This window comes from Photinus pyralis, unplaced genomic scaffold, assembly GCF_008802855.1.
Source record: "Photinus pyralis isolate 1611_PpyrPB1 unplaced genomic scaffold, Ppyr1.3 Ppyr1.4_LG7, whole genome shotgun sequence".
Classification (NCBI taxonomy): Eukaryota; Metazoa; Arthropoda; class Insecta; order Coleoptera; family Lampyridae; genus Photinus; species Photinus pyralis.
In genome coordinates, this window is record NW_022170738.1 from 15590658 (window position 1) to 15604798 (window position 14141).

Genomic DNA, 14141 nt, shown 5'->3' on the forward strand with positions numbered 1-14141 from the left:
GCAATTTACTTCCCTCGTTTGAGTGGTTTTGTTTACAGCAAGTTTTGTTAAGTTCTACGATGCGGAATTCAATACGCACATGGAAAACATAAGATAAAGTCAGAACTGTGCTAAGAACTCGGCTTTAATTTCACTCTAAAGGAGGTCAAAAACCATCACGTTATTTTTCCTAAATAGAGATTTATCTGAAGCCTTTTTGAGCAGTTGCACCATCTGTGAGAGTAAAATTGGGGGAAGTATGGTTGATTTAGCACTTTGGCAAAGCTTTGACACTAATTTTTAAGCATTTAAATTTCCAATTTGGCGTGAAAACCTATTTGTTATCTTTCGTATCTATTATACTTAAACATAAGCGCAATTTTCCATTCCACTTTAACAACGTTTAAAGAAAGATTGGATAAGAACATGACAAATATAAAAGCCGAACCTCAAAATTCATCTAAAGGGTGATTTTAATAATATAAAAAAAATGTCCTGGGAAAATGACGTTATTGGGTCCTGTACCAATGCGATCGCCTCCTCCTTCTGTTGCGAAATCCAACAAAATCAATTGCGGCCCAGCTCTCCATAGGAAACCCAGTTTGTGGGATGCGAGGTTTGGTTAAAACAGAATGACGACTCATCACACACCCCCCAGTGCTTGAGAAGGATCTCGGCGTCAGATTGATAAACACATGCCTTAGCATCGTTTCATGATTTAAAACAGAGAGAGGCAACGGGCTAGCGCCTGATAAGGGGGCGGTGAGGGGGGGGGGCGGTTCAATCGGTTAAATGTCTAATAGGATTTTACCACAACGGCACCCTGCGGATTCAACTTTACATTTCCATTTGAAAAAAAAAATAGTTATGCTACTTTGGAATTTTACACTCTGTATATGTAACGAGGAATGCAGTTTTAAAAACTATTTTATTCGAATAGGGAAATTTACACATATACGGTATACCGCTTCATAGCAAACGTGAACCAAAAGTTTGCTCGGAGATAAGGTCGATAAAGATGTGCATTTCGAATAACACGCAGGCTTTGTTTAGTAGATTGGTTCGAGCTCGATCGTGTTTCCAGTTCTAATAATCGCTGCAACGAAGAGGTAGAGGGTGGTTTGAAACAGAGAGCTCGACGATTTGACTAGGTTCCTTTTTCGGTTTTTCCAGCGGGCAAAATACAAATAGTCAACGAAACGAAAGAGCCGGCAGTGGTTGATTAAAATTTACGCGAATGAAACTTTCCGGGTCGTCGCAATGCTTTACACACAAAAACGTGATTAAATCAATTAATATAAAACATCGTTATAAATAAAGAACATTTTTCTGATCTCCGATTTAAAAGGCTAGTTAAGAAAGTAAGTTCACTGAAGTTTAGTGGCCTCATTCCGAAATGCACTGTTCTGTAAATAAAGCTCTGAGGATGGTATTACTTGTAACCGTTATCTCATCGATAATTTATTTACATTTTTTTATTTATATATTATAAAGTATTGGTCGATTATTTTTAGGAATTGTAAAGCAAGTTTGTTTAACGTAATCATAATATTCCTAAAGGAACCGACCTATAAATATGATTTGCGAGAAACGGATTTGTGGTTAATAATCGGATCCAAAGGAATTATTCGTAAAAAATTAATAAGATAGCAGCATTGGCAAAAAATGAAACTGAATAGGTTTCTACTCGGGTTTCTATGTGAAATGTCAAATAACATCGAAACAACTAAAAATATGCAGGGTTTTCTATTTAAAGGACCAGTTATTTATTTGCTCCGTAAAAATGGGACACGCTGTACATTCAACAATAACTTCCGCAGATGCACAACCATCTATATATAGTCCGACCAGGAGTTCGACACATGTTTGCTTGATGGAAAATGGAAAAACACACGTGTGCCTTGCATGGGTCTTTTATTAGTGGTTTTTAGTTAGTGGTTGAATTGAGTATTATTGTATTAATGGAAAAAGAAAATGTTAATAGCAGAAAATTATTAACTATGTTAGTGAAAACCAACTTTTGAATACGTTGAAAATGTTAGCTAAGAAATTAGGGCTTAATTATTAATTATATAACAATAGATACGTATAACAAAATAATCGAGAGGATTGATCATGTCCCTGTAGCAACGATTTTGAGGGGAAGTGAGTGTTACGATTAAGTAATTTCAATGCACCAATAGTGCCACATCGTAGATTTTTAAGAAATACAATCAGAAGCAGAACAGTGCCTACTTCCTAACCCAGAAATACATTTTCCACACAAACACTTTGTGTTTTTGTAAAGAACCACTCAATGCTTCAAAATATAAACCACGCGTAAATAATCGTTCAACATAACTTAATGCAGAAAATGTTGTTAGTCGACGTTACGTTAACGTTTCTACCCATCTTATGCTCGTTCATCTGTTAGTTACGACGACGTTTAGACCGCAAACACGGCACTTTATTTACATAATCACATTACGCGTTTCAGTTACTATTGGTAGAAGATATATGAAGTAAGTATATTTCAGAAGTTACGACTTTGTTGTCAAGTAACTAACCTCACTTTTATTTTTTTATGCCGAACAAGCTGCAAGATTTATAACGTAGGAAGTTTGGTAGAAAGAAATCTATTTCCTTTTCTTTGGGAACCTATTTTACGATCGTTCTAACTTCCACACTTTTCTATTTACTCGAGTGGTTTAGGCAATTATAAATGTAAGGGTTTGAACGTTTTTACGAGCAGTTTGAGCTTATGCAGTTTAAAACATCAGTACTGATTTCAGCCTTTGAATATAAAGGTATTCACAGTTTCAGCGTGACGTGATTATCTGCGGCTTGAATAAAGGTGACGCTCGGATGCACGTCGTTTGGTACATTTCATTTTGCCACAATGTCTGTAATACGCTGCATCTGCGACATTTTAGCATCGTTAGTTTGTTTAACCTGGATTAACCTGGGAGGGGTTACGTCAACCCTTACAGAAAAGAATCGCTATTATGTGGGTATTAATTCCAGTTTAAGAATTAAACGTGTTAAATAGAGTAAACGGAACAATCCTCTTTGTGAACACGGAAAGAGGCATTACTACGACGAGATGTGCAAAAGTGAAGTTAATGTGTACCACCAAGGATTCCTAAGTAACTATTGGTCCTTTGAGCAAAATAAATCTGAAATAATAATTTTTAGCAAGAAGAGGTTAGACTCCGTTAGTTTCCATGTAATTTCATTGTGTAGCAATTCTCTTGCAATTGGGGACTAAAACATGTAATCTTTTTTTGAACGCACATTTCCTAATGAACCATTTCCGCCAGTGTTAAAAAGTGAACTATAGTGTAAATTTTGTGAATTTTTTGAGAAATTGAAAGCAGCTGAGAAAGAGTATGATGTGTAACTGGGGAATGCCAGAAAAAAAACACAATTAGATTTGAATTCTACCACATGCAAAACTGGGATGCTCGGAAAAATATCCCGCAATTAATCCCTACCTATCTTTCATAAATAATTGACGCCACAAAATAGGTCTTTATTAATGAAATTGGCCATTTTTAGTCATTAACGCATTTGATTTCTTTAAAATTCACCAATTACGCTAGCCATATCTCACACTGTCACGCTTGTTCAAATTTTTAATGCGGACTTTTTCAGGTTTTTGGTAGTGACCTAACGCCAGGCAATCCTATATGGGCAGTTTTGGCCACGTAGACTTAATTAAGACAATATAATCGATTCTCAACGCCCGACAGAATTGCGCCGAAAGTCATTTTCCGGACAATTAAAATGATCGCCAATTCTACCAAGTGGATACCTACGGACCTAGATGCTTAGTAGGTTACTGGCATTACAGTTAAGTACTTTTGAACAAGTTTTGTCTTGCTCTTACAAACTCTACGTTGAATATCGTTTTCCATTTGCCAAAGCACCCAGGTATGGTAAAACAGTGTAATGGATTGCGTTTTTATGTTATAGGAGTATTATTAATTTTTTTGTAGCGATATCCATGCCTCAGAAAGGTCATGATCAATGCACTATTTCATTCATGCATATTAAACCTTGAACTCTACACGATAATTCCAAAACTATAAAATCTTAGATAATATTTACTCCTAGTCGTATAAGTGGTAATTAGATATGATTTAACTATTCTTACAATAAAGTACGACTATATAAAATGCAAAAGTAACTAATCTGTGATCTAGCCAATTTTTTGAAATATCATGAAGATAGGGAAATGTGTGGTGAATACGATTTGGTATTTGCTGTACTTGATCAACCATGACAAAGACATTTTTTTAGATTACTGACATCATCTGATGGTGCAAAAATCAAGCTCGTCTATTTTTATGTCTTAAAATATAACCTATAGGTAACACTTAAAAACCGCTCAAATTAGAGTTTATGGCTTTTCTGTACACTTACACAAATGACAAGTAGTAGAAATATAGTTATTATGTAGGCGATTTAGGTAAAAGACCAGAAACCTTATCAAATCCAAGGAAATTGTGTTTTTTTAGTTACAACACCCTGCACAAGAGGAAACTGGTGTAATGATTGATGTTGGTAAAAATAGTGGTTATGAGAACCGATAATCCCTTAAATTATATTCTTTTGGAAAAGCTACCATGTTGTGTGAACCTAAGAATGCATGGTATCGAACGCCCCAGTTTAGTTTTCTCATCTCATGGACAAAATTGCTCGTGAGCGAGAAATGCAGTAGAGTGGTTTCTTTAGGCTTAGAAAATTTTGGTTTTGAATTTTTCGTCAATCCTTCGAAGCGAAACTATATAAGTTGAGTGCGGCATTTTGAGATTGCGTAAAATTTCATTTTTCAATTAAAAGTTCGAACCGAAAGCCGTATAACCCCAGTATACGAAAGGATCGTCAATCGCACAACAGGAAAATTGTGCCGCCATTTCGACGAAATGATGGTCGTGGGTGCTTGATCAGTTCATTTTGAGTTGCCATTACGAACAAAACCCATGCTAAGCAGCGTTTTTATGCAAAAAGTATATTGGAATTTGCTGGCTGCAAGGATATAATTTATGTTCAACCGTAAATACAGTGCGAATACGAATACTTTGTTAATACGTACGCGAACATCTGCGTGTTATTCCATTAGCGGATTAGAGTACTCGCGGTTATATTTTATATAAAAGCGTTATGGTCCAAGGTGCGGAACGTTCATTGCGTTTATATTTGAAGTGGTCAGACTTTTCACGAATGTCGTTGCTGGTTTCTCTTTGACCGTTCTCCTTCATTTAGCATTTCCATAGAAGTTGGTTGGAAAAGGAAATAAGCATAGTTCGTCACGTTCTTGTGCATCAAGTTCGGGTTCATTTTCTTATTACCTTTCTTTGTATTAATCTTTCTTCTTTTTCCCTTTTTTTTTGTTTATGCTTGTTCGAATCTTTCCTTTAGGGATGTGCCTGTCAGTAATTCTGAATGGTGTTTAGAATGCAAAACTGCTTTTACTGTTGCTTTTTCTTGTTGCCTTGGAATAGAAGAACGAGTTATTTAATTTTGATGCAGATGGTAGCTGCTTTTGTCCAGAGGAAGGTGTATATGGTATATGACTTTGAAGAGGTAGATCATATAAGGTTGTCGCTTTGGCATACGAACTGTCTTAGACCGGGAGATGGTTACACTTTTTGTTGTGTGATTTGCTACAAGTATGGCGACCATTCAAAGGTTTAATTAAGTACTCCTCAAAACGAAAATGGTGCTAACTCTCTGGGAGTGGGGCCGTTATTGCGTGACGATTGTTTAAACATGTCGGAAAATTTAATGATTTTGGACAATTTGCTACACAAAATTCTTTGGATTTTCTGGTGGAAATGCCATACTTTTCCGGTGGGCCTTATAGCCCGCCATACTCATTTGAACGTGTCGATTGCTTGTTTTTTTTGGGTGATTAGCTACAAGCTCATTTTTTTATGAGCATCAAGTCTTCAATCAGTCATTCACGAAAATCAACCTGCCATACCGCAGCGACGGGCCCGCATAGCCGCCATACCGGCACAAAGATGTCATTTTTGTTAATAATTTTGGGTGATTTGGATGGGCGATTAAGACGCCGCACATCGTTCCCCCACTTTCCCCTAATAGGTTCCAAATAAAACGGTTACTGGTAATAAAGTCCAAGACAATTAATTCGCGCGTTTGTTGACTGTTAAAACCGAGGTTAAAACTCTGAATTATAATTTTGACATTTCCCTACTACGGAACTCCTGATTTGGAGTAGTCAATCATCTCTCCAAATTAATTTGCAACGATCAGCTAAATTTGTCAGGCAGTACCATTGGTCCGATTGCATTGCACGTTCCACTATCCAATTTTATGAATGTCGGCTACGTTTTAAAAGGAGAGAATCAACTGTAAATAATTGAAGAAAATTAATTACATGAAAAATGAACATCAAAAGAGCAACAACCTAGTGCAACAGCCACAGCTATTGACCCATAACGCTATATTAGCACCCCAAATTGACACTTGCAACAGGACTTACGAATGCTTGAAAATTGAAGCTCGGTAGTTGGTTTTGGCTAACTCGAGCTATATGGAAGGGCCCAACTAAGGATTTACTTTCAAATACTTTCTTGCGGGCAGGGACAAGCCGCCGTCGCCGAGTCGCCGTCGCCGACTGACCGTCGGCAACTCGCCGTCGGGCAATCTCACCATCGGTCAACATGCCGTCGGTTAACTCGCCGTCACCGGAAACAAAATAAAGATTTTTTTTTTAAATATTTAAATCTAACACTAGATGTTTAAACTGCAATCAGTTTAGTCATATAATATTATTTAGCAATCTCGTTTCATCATTGGAATGGTGTAGTTATTTGCAGTGTTGGGTAAGATCCTTTAATCTGGATCTAGATAGAGATCCAGATACATTTAAAAATCATGATCTAGATCCAGATCAAAGATCTACTTTTAAGAAAGGATCTAGATCAAGATCCAAGATCCCCCCAACACGATCTAGATCCTTTTATCGTATGCAAAATAGCAAGAAAAATTGTACGTAAACCCTTGTGAAAAAGACCTTCCTTGAAAATTATAATAACCGCCTACACCCTTTTAAGAATTCAGTGGTCGCTGGTAACCCTCCACCTCTAAAATTGAGAAAGTATCGAGACGCTGACGCACGCGTGTTATCAGTAGTCCAGAATTTTGGGAACGATAGTGATATTTCGGAATATCTTAGGGGGTTAGCCCATAATTATTATGAAATGTAAATGTATAATGTATAACCAAAAATATTTTTGTAATGTTAGATTGTTTTGTTTGATAAGAATAAACTGATTACACTTACAAACATTTATTAGTATTTAGTATTTTTTATTATTTATTCCGCTGACGGCGACTTGACCAACGGCGAGTTTGCCCGACGGCGAGTTGTCCTAGACCCACTTTCTTGGTGTGAAGAGCTCACGAAATTTGGTATAACCCTTGACGGAAGTAGCAGAGAACTGCTTGCGTATGGAATCGGAAACATACTGGTTGTCCGTTCGGAAATGAATTTTTGATTACATTGATGAGTATATTAGAAAAAGGTATACTTCCTGTATAATTCAAATAAGAGAATGTATGGAGACGCATTTCTTGTGCTCTATGTATTGTATAGCATGATGCGTAAAAGTATTTATAGGAAGGTACTTAATTTTCGTACCATAAAATTCGAAAATATCAATGATAGATAAAATTGGAATAATGTCCCGAGTTACATCTGCTTTACTAGATAAAGTTAAAATTTATTCGCTCACTAGAATTCCAGTAAAATTTAATGACCATAAATGTCTAATCAAGTTATTTTAGTGAGCAATAAGGCTAAGCTAAGCAATATCCCTATTTACAGTTGACGAGAAATAAATTTCTTAACTCAATTTACATGCTTAACGAATTTGTCTAATATTAATGTTTGTTACAGAATTCTCCGCTGAAGATGGACCAGACTATGGCGGAAAGCTTGTAGATTCTGACACCAGCTGGAAAAGCGCACGTTGCGGTGAATATAAAATATGATTGTCAAAAACGATTCATGGCGTAGCATTTTCAAGTTTCTTCATTATCATAAATGGAAGACGTCAAAAAGTGTTTTGTGTAACTGCAAGCCGCGTTTGTAGAATCAGAATGCGAATGCGGTGATGCGAAAAACGTTAAACGCGTCCGCGTGTGCGGCGCTATTGGAAGAAGTGAATTGGAGCGATCCAGGACTACTAACTTCGCTTTCGATCCTCGCTTTAATTAATGTTATGGTTATTGTCGGTAACTGTCTTGTGATTGCCGCGGTCTTCTGTTCGTCGAAATTAAGATCTGTGACAAACTTATTTATTGTGTCGCTTGCCGTCGCTGATCTCCTAGTTGGATTAGCAGTGCTTCCCTTTTCTGCAACTTGGGAGATATTTAAGGTAAGCGAAAAACTACATTATCAGTCTGGTTATAAGTTTCCGCAATTTTCGCATTTTGACGCGATAGCACATTGGGTTTGAACGGAAACGGAAAATTTCATAAAACGTACATAAAAATAAAATATTATTTTAGAAAATTCTATGTAACTTGTCAAAAGGAAAATAAATTATATACAATGCCTTTTTTAGGTTTTAGAGAAATTGAAAACTGTCAAAGGCAACACAACGTACATTTAAGTGCTCAATCTTTTTCAATCAGCACTTGTACAACAATTTTGCCGCTTAATAAGAGACACGTGTCATGGGTTTATTCATTTCCAAACGATTCATCTTAAGTAGTTATTTACGGATTTACTTCAATCTATTTTTTCGTCAGCAAAGCCAACTTGTCACCAAGATGGATATATGTGTACATCTTAAAACGTATACCTCCGCAGTGTACGTAATCCTGCTGAAATACGCAATATTACACGAAGATCATTTATTTGAATGCCCCATAAATTGCTATTTAAATTAGTAGGGCCTTCAAACTAAGCGGAGTGCAAAACCGAAATCCTTTGGACAGTGCAGAATGTTAATATGTTTAGTGTGGATTCAGGTGTACACGACTGATCGGAGTTTACTGATAAACTCGTCTTTATACCACACACTGACACACAACAAGAGAGTCCAGTTGTTCGGATGTTTATTTAATTGCCCAAGTGTCCAGAAGGTCTATACAATCAACACAATGGCTTCAATGTGGCCGTTATCTCCTTGATAAGATCGATACAGGTATTGCGCCCAATTAAATTGATATATTCGCACGGCAACGCCCTGATAGTTTTAACACAATCGAGCTGGGCTGGTATTGTTCAGCGGGAGGAAGGACAAATCGTTTAAAAATAGTTAATACAACGGCCGTCTTAAAATCCCAAACGCACATGCCTCTAAGTTAATGAGAGGGCGTAGAAACCAATTAATACGAATGAAGATGATAACAATTAGATTACGTTGGCCCAACCGTCAGATATTGGATGTCTAAAAAGAAAATGCACCAAGATAAAGAAGCGTTAGAAAAATGGCGTATCATTTACGTGTAAAAATTCCCATCAACATCTTCAATTATGAGATATGTGCAAATCGAAACAAACCCAATTTAGAAGTCACAAATAAGCGGTAAATCATCCTCAAAGATAGAGCACTTCTATGTAAAGTTCTATTCACCTTAAGGGAATAAACACGCCATTTGACAAAAGAAGGTCTCAAAGAATTGATGGGGGTCCCAATTTTTCCAAAAATATCTGCTTTAGCGACGAATGTTTGAAGTCCTTGAGGGGTGTCTAAACTAAATCTCTTGAAATTCTTGCCGCTTTTGTACCCCAAAAAATCTAAATGATCCATCTTGAACCTTATGTTTATTTAGTTAGAATTTTTGATTTGGTTCCATTTGCAACTCATTTTTTTCCATTGTTTATTTTTCTACCCTGCATATTGGACGGAGATTGGCAGTTTTAGTTAATAAGCACTTTATGAGTACGCATATTCAGTTTCCTTGCAATTTTTCAGAGCGAATAAAGGTTTGGCAATTGTATCATCTTATTTATGTATTGTTGTTTCTCACATCAATTCTAAAAAATATACAACGTTAGTACAAACTCCCTAATCGGTCGATTATCTCCGTTAATTGCGATATTTTTTAAATATATTTTTTGTTTTCAAATGCAACACCCTGTATAATTTTTATATTGGACGCAGAATAACAAGCTCCATAAGATAGGTTATTTATATTTGGTTTTTGTTTTATTCGAAAAGTGACAACAAAATACTTGTAGTGAAAATCGGAAGTCGCAAAAAAGAAACATTATTAATATTTGTTATTGTATAACCGCTTGAGTCACAACGGAACTTCATTGAAAACAGTTTACGTTGTGCGTTTGTTTATGAATTCCAATATTCCGTCTTGTTATGAAGATAATGAAACATAAATAGATTTTGAAACCAGTGACCCGTCTCAAAATTATTTTAAGGACCCAAACACAACGGTTTTCAATGAATTTATAATTTAATAGGGAGATGGAACGACCGAATCTAAAAACCGAATCCGTTCCGTACAAACATTTAATAAATGCAAACAATGATGAATTGAGTTTGGAGAAAGCGAATAATTTTGTTCGCTCTTCCTTACTGTAAGTTGTGTGGGAATTTTAAAAGATTGATTTCTTCTACCTAACTTATTGGGATTAGTGAGTGACCAAAGCACCTACATGTCCTGTCAAATATTGCAGGACATCATTTCGTTCATTATTAAATTAACAGTCACCTACTCTAAGAAACCGAAACGTGACGAATATATTTGATTTCCCCATTTCTCAGACGCAGCGAGTTTGTTATTTACGCCCCCTTTCTATTACACGTTAGCGGTTTCAATGTATCAAAAGGGACATTGTGTTAGTAGCCTGTTAAAAGCGTGTATTCGGTTTAGGTAATAGATTAATACTGTTGAAGCAAACCTCCCTTGTCGGTTCATTTAGTTAGCATTGTCGCCCTCGCGATGCGGTAAATTATCCTCATTATATATACACGTGAGGCAACATTTGAAAAACATTCCAAATTAACGCCGATGCGTTTTGGGAAAGCCAACTTCTTTCTTTCACTCCTAAAGTGTTGCAATTTTACTTGTTTGTCTAACTGACCGCTACAGATAGTTTGAAAAATGTAGAGTTTAAGAACTTGATCGCACCTTTGATTGTTACTTTGTTTTGTGGTCATACTTACATATCAACGTAATATTCCATTAAAGCCTAATGTTCGAAGGTTATTTTATTAGGTACATTTTAATCAAATGCAGAAGCAAATAATGGAAAAAATCTTTAAATCAGACAAATTTTTCTACTGCTTAACGAGAATTGCTTCATTGGATTCGATTATTCGACAAATTAACTGAAAAATCCGAATATTTAGAGAAAGATGAAGATCAATATGGTTTATTAGTTTGTCACTCGGTAATTGAGGTGGTACGAGTACGACTCACTCGGTATCTGTCTATATACAGTGTGTCCAATTAACATATACACTGTATATGGTCAGATAACCGCAACAAGTCGGATGATGTTGATATCATACAACAATTTACAAACAATTTTCCAGAATACCTTATTCAAGATGGTAGGTAAATTAAAATACGACGTTTAAGAGTAAATAAATAATGAGGATCCTTAAGAATGCGCCCCGTTATAAATAAAGGTTGAAGTGTTTAGGGTAAATTTTTCATTACTACTCCCACTTTTACTGCTTCTTTATACACTAACCGATCCTATCGTTTACTTGATCATAATTTACCTCGTAATTTACTATATCTACTAATAGGTATTAACGATAAAGGATAGTAAAGCAATTCCCTTATACAATTATGACATTGGAATGAACAGTGTCTTAAAGATAAATAAAACTTGATTAGTTTCGTGCAAATTCAAAATTGCTAGTTACATTTACTTTTAGATGCGAATTGACTACTACCAGAGTTCATGTACTTGTTTTTAGTTGGAGTTGCTTTGCCAGAAAAATGAATTGACTGCTTTATGACTGTTGATATCAACACGTTTCAAACTCCAGTTTAAATAACGTTCGGAATTATATTATATTGTGATTATGGAGAGTAAGCGTTGCTGGAAGCTGGAGGCAAGGAAAACTATGGTCAATTGGTTAAGAATCACAAGTTTAGTTTTCTTTATGAAGAATTCAGTAGAAACGCAGGGGTAGTTTGAGTATTTTTAATAAAATGATGTTAATTAAAAACCATTCAGAAGCACAAACAATTTATATACCCTAAATTTACACTGATAACGCTAATATTGGTTGACGGGTTCACTCTGCTCTGAACTTTGGTTTCGTTTTGCCGCTAATCATGTTCAAAAGGAAAATGTTAAAAACCAGCAAAGTGCTCTTGTAAGTAATCTATCAGAAATAGCCCCGAAGCATTGAAGTAAATAAATATAGCAATCTACTCAGCCGATCAAAGCTGTCTGAAATTTAAGTTTCTAACTTTAACAAATCAACAAGTTTGGAATTTTGGTTTTAGCGAAAATACACGAAACTTTCTAAATAATTACGAAAGTTAGTGTAACCGTAAGAAAAATTACAAAGCCGTTGATGTTTTAATTTATGTAATTCGGTTCATACGAAGCGTTTGTGGAAAATTAGCGCCTAAATGAGACGTTGAGGCAATTATTGTTCGCACTTAGATCATTAAGCTTTTCAGCTTTCGGTGATTTTACTTAGGCATCCCCTTGAATTCCGTTACTGTCACACCATACAGAAGTTTGTATAGGATTACAACTTTTGAAGTTCCTTGTAAATTGCAAAACGGTTTGAGAGTCGCTCCCCCATCGCTTGTAGGTAGTGAGTATTAATGTCTTGGCGGAAATATCTAGCCTGGAAGTAAATTTAATTCTGTCTTGTAAAACACAAATCTCTTGCGAGACTCTCATGTGAACAACCTGCTCAGCCGATATCGATGGGAAATGCTCAGGTATTTACTTGCAATGCGTCCTGGCATCGAGGGCCTTGCAATATTGGATGGATTCATTCTAAAATAGATTAAGGAACTTAGGTGTTTCTATTCGCCTCAATCAAAGAATCCCCTTTAGTACGTTTTTCACTAAATTTCTGTCTCAGATTTTCCATTTACTAAATTAAATTGCAGTTATGCCCCTCAGGAAATGGCTGGGCAAATTCCGTAACCTTAATATCTTTGCCATCATTTTTCTCGAGATGGGATTGAAAAATAAGTTGAAGAGATGAGATTTCTGGATCCTTTTAAATGATTAAGAGATGTTACTAATATTTTATTGGTGTATCAAAAGAGAACTTTGGAAATACGTCGTGTGGAAGTTTTGCTCTTACAGCATGTGGAGATTTTTTCCATTCCTTTTTATTGGAAAATTTAAAAGTCAAAACTAGTAACATACTTCATTGAATTTGATTTCAATTTGTTAATCATTTTCTCCTATATTATTGTGTTTCTCCAAAATGGTAACAAAGTACGTTAAATTACGTGCCTCACACAGGAGGATAGCTACTTAAAAAGCAATGACACTAAGATCCTAATATTTATATTAAAGGTCGCATCCACACAAACGAAACGAGAATGCTGGAAATTAGGAAGGCATTTAGAGGAAGTAAATCACCGTAATGAAGGCCCGCAATGTCTGTGTCATGAAAATCTAGTGTCTATTGAGACATTCAAAACGAAGCTCTTTATTTTCCCTCTGTATATTAGCTTATTAGTTTGAATTTATGTTTCAGCGTAATGAAATTTATGATTTATGTTTTCTTGCGCAATGTAAGCCAAGAAGAATTTAATTACATTTGCCAGTAGCACCTTTTCTATTCGCATTTTACACTTGTGGGGATGATTTATGTATGTCTTTAAGATAAATAATATATTATTTTATATAAATGATGTCATTGAGAGATGTATTCGTATTGAAAATTGTTATGTACGAAGCGAAAGCCTTTAGGCTCAAAAGCTTCCTATGGAATTGGGATTGTTAAGTTGATAACTTGAGACCAAAGAAAGTTTTTTAATTCTGTTTTCTGAAATAAGTAGCTTAGGTCGGCTGCTGATGGGATCAGTTTTAGATGAACAAAATTGGTTTGACCAAACATTTCCGAAACCACTGCAATAAAAACGGCGAAACGTATTATCTAGGTGCGCAAGACGTCAATTTGGGTTACTAAAGAGATCGACATCGTATTTATGATATAAATTATTTTAAAAGTACGTCCAAA

The 14141-nt window shown here is 35.7% G+C and overlaps 1 protein-coding gene across 4 annotated transcripts in view; it reads left to right on the plus strand.

Moving 5' to 3' along the window:
- LOC116175798 (octopamine receptor Oamb) overlaps positions 1 to 14141 on the plus strand; it is a 150991-nt gene that overhangs the window by 123225 nt on the left and 13625 nt on the right. Inside the window, exons 1-2 of one of the 4 annotated variants that reach the window (XM_031494099.1) lie at positions 7746 to 7966; positions 8009 to 8369. In XM_031494099.1, the coding sequence (XP_031349959.1) occupies positions 8106 to 8369 (264 nt within the window). In that variant the 5' untranslated portion in view covers positions 7746 to 7966; positions 8009 to 8105. Of the gene's footprint in view, positions 1 to 7741; positions 8370 to 14141 lie in introns of those variants that run through there. The other 3 variants (XM_031494100.1, XM_031494097.1, XM_031494101.1) reach the window with 3 other exon arrangements.